Source organism: Crocuta crocuta, unplaced genomic scaffold, assembly GCF_008692635.1.
Source record: "Crocuta crocuta isolate KB4526 unplaced genomic scaffold, BGI_CrCroc_1.0 scaffold610, whole genome shotgun sequence".
Classification (NCBI taxonomy): Eukaryota; Metazoa; Chordata; class Mammalia; order Carnivora; family Hyaenidae; genus Crocuta; species Crocuta crocuta.
This window is the reverse complement of record NW_027527456.1, coordinates 446,384-453,384: the sequence shown is the minus strand read 5'-3', so window position 1 is coordinate 453,384 and position 7,001 is coordinate 446,384. Positions and strand designations below refer to the sequence as shown.

General features: G+C 57.1%; 1 protein-coding gene across 1 annotated transcript in view; it reads left to right on the top strand.

Annotated features, from left to right (window-relative positions):
- Window positions 1–4,218: 4,218 nt before the first annotated feature.
- Window positions 4,219–7,001, top strand: part of CDK16 (cyclin dependent kinase 16) — a 6,821-nt gene continuing 4,038 nt past the window's right edge. The window contains exons 1-7 of the mRNA XM_077762883.1: window positions 4,219–4,490; window positions 4,734–4,941; window positions 5,535–5,668; window positions 5,770–5,895; window positions 5,993–6,049; window positions 6,141–6,255; window positions 6,934–7,001. The exon at window positions 6,934–7,001 is cut by the window's right edge and continues 1 nt beyond it. Coding sequence (XP_077619009.1) covers window positions 4,251–4,490; window positions 4,734–4,941; window positions 5,535–5,668; window positions 5,770–5,895; window positions 5,993–6,049; window positions 6,141–6,255; window positions 6,934–7,001 — 948 coding nt within the window. The 5' untranslated portion in view covers window positions 4,219–4,250. The remainder of the gene's footprint in view (window positions 4,491–4,733; window positions 4,942–5,534; window positions 5,669–5,769; window positions 5,896–5,992; window positions 6,050–6,140; window positions 6,256–6,933) is intronic.

Here is a 7,001-nt window from a genome sequence, read left to right as displayed (position 1 = left end):
ACTCAGCCTTCCTGCCTCATCTGTCTTTTTCTTCCTTGCAAAAGTCCCGTTTGCCACCATGGGGATGTACCAAGTGAGACCAAGTAGGGGGACCGCGTGGTGACCGGCACGCTGGTTACTGAGTGCTGCCCACTTTGGCGCTAGCAAACTTCTAGCAAGATCGGAACTGAGTACTAACCAACCTCTACACGTCCCCCTGGCGCCGTTCCAGGGCTGGCGCCCCATTCCCCGGTGGGCGCGCAATGGCTGCGCCCCCTCCGNGCTGCAGAACAAGCCCAGACCCCGGGCGGTGCCTTGGGGTCTGGGCTGCACCGCTGGCATGTGCCCCCCTCCCCCAGCGAAGTTCCCAGAGTGCACCGGGGCGGGGGGGGGTCATTCGGGGCCTCCCTGACCTTGGCCCCGCCCTGGGCCCGGTCTGGGAGCTGGGGATGGGCAGTCCTGTGGGTGCTAATGGGGAGCAGGGTGATCAAGGGACCAGAGGGTGTGGAAATGGGTGGCGACAGGCTCCAGGTTTGCTAATGGCCTGAACCATGGAGGGGTCGGAGCATGTGATAATAAAGCTTACCGCTGTGCAGGGCTTGAGGCCCAGCGTGTGCTACTGGGGGGTTGGGGGGGTGTGTGCGCGCGTGTGTGTGAAGGACCCCGAGGGTGTGTAATAGGGGAGAGCGTGTCAGAGGAATGCTGAGGTATGCAAACGGGGTTGTGGGTGTGGAGTTCCGTGTGTGAATGGGGGATAGGGTGGTAGAGATAGGAGGTGTGCTAATACGATCCGGACTCTGAAGTCCTGGGTGTGGTAACGAGCGTCAGGGTGGTGGTAATTCTGTGTATTTGTCCACGAGGCACTGCGGCATGTGAGGGTCCAGAGAGCGCTCATGGAGGTCAGGGTAGTGGAAGAAGTCCAGTGTTGAGAGCGCGCTGATGGGAATGGTAGCTGTAGAGGGTACATGCATGTGGTAATAGAGGTCTGGGTAGTATGAGGCCCAGTATATGCTAATGGGGGCAGAGTGGGGGAAGGCTGTGCCACTGGGTGTCAGAAGTTGTGGATATGTGTGGAGTGGGAGAGCACGATGGGGAGGGAAGTGCGTTAGCACTGTTAAGAGGTCCAGTATATTAAGGATCAAGATGGTGTGAGGTCAGTGTGTGTGTGTGTGTCCGTGAAGACAGGGGATGTGAGACTCCCGGAGGCGCTCAGGGACAGCTATATAAGAAATTCCAGTGACCATTGATAGGGGCTTGGAGGTGCTTAAAACGTATGCCACTGGGGGAAGAGTCGGGGCAGTATGAGGTCTGGAAAATGCTAGTGAGCATCACAAGCATCCTCCTTGTGAGGACAGTGTGTGCTTGTGTCCACAGGGGACTGGGGCGTGTGGAGGGCCCCGGGGGTGCAATGAGGCGTATCAGGGCTGCGAAGGGATTCAAGTGTGAACCAGCAGGCATTATAGCTGTGCAGAAGTTTTAGCAAAGAGAAATAAAGGAGTAGGAATATGCGACGGTCTAGGTGTGCTAAAGTGGATTAGAACCACGTAGGGCTCAAGCGTGTCCTGACGGGGCTCCAGGCTGAACGAAGACCTGGGTGCACTAATGCGGGTCAGGCCGGAATAGAACAGTGTGGGTTTGGGTGTCCCTGGGGAACGCGGCTGAGTGAGTGAGGCTTTAGGGTGTGCTAATGGGGAGGCCCTGTGTGAGGCCCAGTGTTGCTAACAGAGGTCAGGGTGAAGTGCAGGTCCAGCTTGTGCTGATGGGAGCTGGTGGGCACAGGGTAGTGGGAGGACCGGAATGTGTGTTTAATGACGGCTCTGGCTGTGGAGGGGCCTGAGAGTGGGCAAAAACAGGTCAGGGATTGGCAAGCTTCACTTTGTGTTAATGAGATTCAGGGCAGTGTGAAGGTCCGGTGAGTGCTAATGTGGGTCAGCTGTAGAGGGTCCCAAGTGCATGTTAATAGGGGTCAGAAGCATGCATGGGGAACAGTGTGCTAATGGGGGTGAGTGCTTTGGAGACGCTAACAGGCAGCTGGATCTAGGAGGCGCCCAAGAACGTGGCAGTGGGAGTTAACTTAGAGGGGCCCGAGCGTAAGCTGAGAGTTCTGTGCCCTGTTGGGGCTTCGCATGCTGATGGGGGTTAGAAATACAGGGGGAATTGCAGGTGCTGATAGTTAAAATGCTGAGAGGCCTTCTTGAGGGTCCAGTGTGTGCTTATGGGGGTCCGAACCGGATGAGGATGGTTAGTAGAGTGTGATGACTGTGTCCTCAGTGATCACTGTGGCGTGAGCTGATGAGTGTCCTTGGGTGTGAGAGTATTCTGAGGATGGGTGTGTGACCACGGGGGTCAGGAAGGACACAATTCCCTGTTTTGAGAGTGGGGTTATGTATCTAGTTCCTTGTTCCCTCCTTCACTATTCTGGAATCTAAAAAGCTCAGAAAATGGAAATAATAATCTTTAAAAGTTTTACTTCTATTAATGTTCAAGTGTCTCTGTTCACAAAGGTCTGCCCAGAGCACCCCTGATGGGAATATTGCATGATAACACAGATTTTGTATCCTGTCTTCCTCAAATCCCCAAAAAACTGAACTCTGGAACATGTCCAGCCCTTGGAGTTTGCAGTTGGAGGTCATGGACCCATGGCTCCTTCTGGCTCCCTCTTCATCTTCCTTCCAGCCCTGCTTACCCCTGTCCCCAGATCCCCCATTTCCTGCCACAACAGGCAAAGTGACTGGGTATTCGTGCCGTGGATGCAAGGCTGCCTTTGGGGGCTGGCCATGCTGCTGCTTCAGTTTCAGGCCCAGTGTTTGGCCTACTGGATCAGGAGTTTTGTTGTTATCCTGGGTTCTCTGAATGGACCTCATCCTCTTTCCTGGGGTCTTTCTGCTAGACTGGTCCCTCTTCCCCTCCTGAGGCGGGTGGTGAGGTCAGGCAGGCGGAAGTAGGGTATAGGGACCACTGGGATAAGCACCTGATTTCAAGGTCACAGATGACCCACTTCTCTCCTCGAATCCAGCCCCAGCCCCAGCCTCCCACCCCCTATCTAGCTCCACTTCCCTTGGGCCCAGGGCCATCTTGGGCCCCGCTGTGAGTCCAGATGGTTCCTAGGCCAGGTCTTTCCCCCACCTTGCTGGCCTAGAGCCCAGAAGGAAGCAGAAGAAGGCCAGCCTAAGCGTTTTGGTGGCCCTGTTCCCTCCAGCAGCCCCATCTAGGTCATCTTGACGATGCCAGTGTCCCTGGGCCACCTTTTCTGGGGTTACCCACGAGTAACAGAGACTTACCTGCCCATCCTGGGAGAGACTGGTCTTAGGCCCCTCAGCCCCCGATTCGTTAATATCTGCCATAAGCACTTTTTGAGCATCTACTCTGTGTCAGTCACAGTTCCAGGTCCTCGGATCTAGCCGTGACCTAAACAGAAATCTACCCTGGCGGAGCTGATCTTCTAGTTATGGCGGTGAGGAAACAGACTGTTAAGAATAAAGAAACCAGGGGCGCCTGGGTGGCTCAGTCGGTTGGGCGTCCGACTTCGTCTCAGGTCATGATCTCGCAGTCCGTGAGTTTGAGCCCTGCATTGGTCTCTGTGCTGACGGCTCAGAGCCTGGAGCCTGCTTCGGAGTCTGTGACTCCCTCTCTCTCTGCCCCTCCCCTGCTCACGCTGTGTCTCTCTCTCTCTCTCTCTCTCTCTCTCTCTCTCTCTCTGCCCCTCTTTCNTTATTTGTGGAGGGTTATTCGTGAAAAGTACTATTTGAGCAGTGGTCTGAAGAGGGTGAGGGAGTGACCTATTTTGAAGGGTTTTCTAGGTACCGGGAACAGCCGGTGCAAGGGCCCTGAGGTGGGACTGCTGGGTGTGGTTGCAGAACAGCAACTAGCAATGAATGAAGGGGAGGGGAGGCCAGAGAGATAATAGGGGCAAATAGGGTAAGACTTTGCGGGCCACCCTTGAGGACTGGGACATTTATTCAGGGTGATAATGGAGGTGTGCACTCTCAACTAGAGAAATGAGACCTGGCTTGTAAAAGTCTGGGTGGGACCCATAGGCTCCCAACCTCATTGAATCTTTCTTCCAGTCCTCAGGACAGCTGGTGTGCATTGAGCCCCCCCCCCCCAACAACCCTACCAAGTGGTTGGGTCTTGGTAGGACTCCCTTCTCTGCACCCCTCACTTGGGGAGACCAGTGGGGTAGTCCTCCAGTCACCGTGACGATGGTTGCTGGGCACGCCGGGAAGGTCCTTGTGGCTGTGGGGAGCATTCTGCCTTGGCAGTTGGGGGTAATGTGGGGCTGGTGCCGGCGGAATATGCCATTCTACGGGCGAGCCCGAGGCCGGATAAGTGGCCCCGCGGTCCTGGGCGAGTCCTTCACCCCATCTACAGATGGGTCCATCACCGCCGCTGCACCTGAAAACAACTGCTGTGGAGGCCTCTGCTCCCACAGCGAGGCTGCCCCCATAGAGGCCAATACTTCACCAGTTGGGCCCTTGCCCTCAGCCAGCCACCCAGGCCTTAACACCCAGGTGTGCCACTTAGGAGCAGGGTCCCCAGGGGCTGGCTGTAAGCGGGCAAGCACTGACAGAGGTCCGGATCTGTGCCAGGTTTCTGGGAGTCCTGAGTGGTTCCGGGGCTCCACAGTGGTTGGGTGGGCACTGGTGCAGGTGCACGTCAGCGTACCTCACTACGTTGTCATGGACTTTAGGGGGCCCATGGTGGTCAGGCAAGTGCTGATGTGGGACCCATTGCTATCTATGCCCCCTGCTCAGGTCGCCATGGATCGGATGAAGAAGATCAAGCGGCAGCTGTCGATGACACTCCGAGGGGGCCGAGGTGTGGACAAGACCAATGGTGCCCCTGAGCAGATAGGCCTGGATGAGAGTGGGGGTGGCGGCGGCAATGACCTTGGAGAGGTACCCACTCGTGCTGCTCCTGGGGAACCTCGCTCTGGAAGGGGCCCGCTCAGCTCTGCACCAGGTAGGTCGACTGAGCACTTCTGCCCCCAGACTGGTCCCCAGGTGCTGCCTCCCAGCCGAGTTCCCTTTAGACTTGTGTTATTTCCATTTTCCGTTCTCCCAGTTTCTCCCTCTTCCCTGCCGTCTTCTCCTCCACACCCCCTCTCTCTGTATCTGTGCCCCTTTCCTTGGCTTTGTGCCCAGGCGTTGGGGAAGAAGAGTGCCCTGCCTGCTGCAGCTGCCCCCAACCTTCCCTTTGCCCTTCTGCGCTCTGCTATGGCCCCCTCAGGCCTCCTGGGGCCTGCCTACCCTGGGCCTGCCTTCTCAGGGCCTTTGGCTACTGTGCCTGCCTCCTGGCCCTGGGCCAGCCCCAGTCTCGGCTCACCCCTGGAACGGGGTGCTCCGCTAGGTGACTATTGCCTCCCCCACCCCTATTCAACCTGTCCTGACCTGTGTGAACCTCCCTGGGTCTTGCCACCCTCTCCCTGAGGGACTCTAGGCTGCTCTGGGGGGTTGTGTGAACGTGTGTGATGAGGGACTGTGTTACATTGAGGAGGGGGTGTCCTGGGGCCCCAGACCTCAACTGGTCTGCCCTCCCCCTGTCCTCACTACCAGAAATTGTACACGAGGACTTGAAGATGGGGTCTGATGGGGAAAGTGACCAGGCTTCAGCCACGTCCTCGGATGAGGTGCAGTCGCCAGTGAGGGTGCGCATGCGCAACCATCCCCCACGCAAGATCTCCACTGAGGTGCTTAACCCCCTGTCTGGCTGGTGGTGGGGCTAGAAAAGAGGGTTAAACGTGGGGAGGTGGAGCTCATGGTCCTGTTTCTCCCCCATCTTGCCTGTTAGGACATCAACAAGCGCCTGTCACTACCAGCCGACATCCGGCTGCCCGAGGGCTACCTTGAGAAGCTGACCCTCAATAGCCCCATCTTCGACAAGCCCCTCAGCCGCCGCCTCCGCCGCGTCAGCCTGGTGAGTGTCTTCTGTTCCTGTCCTCTCCTCCTCTCGCTGCCCAGCCGCCTCTGTCCCCTCCCGTGGACCGCCTTCAACCTGCCCCTTTACCCCACAGTCTGAGATTGGCTTTGGAAAACTGGAGACCTACATCAAGCTAGACAAGCTGGGCGAGGTGAGAGACCATCGTGAGGCCCGTGGTGGGGATGGGGGTCCCTGAGAGCTTCCTGCAGCCTCCTCTCCTGTCATTCTTCCTCACACACCAGGGTACCTATGCCACCGTGTACAAAGGCAAAAGCAAGCTCACAGACAACCTTGTGGCCCTCAAGGAGATCAGACTGGAACACGAAGAGGGGGCACCCTGCACCGCCATCCGGGAAGGTACAGACCCACAGGAAGGCTGTCCCAGGCTTCCTGGGTTCTCCAGGTGACACATATGCACACGCCCTGTAGTAAGAACGGAGACTGGGGGGGTTGGGAGGCACCCTCCGGACACACTGGGCTTCGTGCGAAAGTGCCCATCCTGCACACGTCTAGATGGTAATCAAGGTAACCAGGTGTCTGTTGCCGTGTGGAGAAGAGACCAAGAATTAGAGAGCAGGTTGCTTGCTTTGGGTCTGAGAGCACCTGTGAAAGTGCTCACCAGTTTACTGGACACAACAAGGTCTAGTCAGAATACCACAGGGAATGAGTTTGAATTGCGTAGAAGTTACATGTGCAGAGTGAATTTCACATGAAGCTGCAGGCCTCTGTACCCAGGGTTGAGGCAAAGCCCCTTTCCAGGAAGCAGAAACAGGTTGTGAAGATCTAACATCACGTAAGCCTGGGGCGGCGGTCCCCGCTTCTCGCTCCCTGCTGAGCGTTAACTTTTCACATCTGGAACATGGAGCCACACCTTCCTGGCATTGGGTGGGATAGAGCCAGTGGCCGTGAGCCCCCACCTCAGGCTGCACGGGGAAAGAAGGAAACCCTGGGCTCATCCCTGCCTGGTCCTCCTCGCCTCTATCCTGCGGGTGGGGCCCTGACCCTTCCCCCATCTCACCCCCATGCTCCCTGCAGTGTCCCTGCTCAAGGACCTCAAACATGCCAACATCGTCACGCTACATGACATTATCCACACGGAGAAG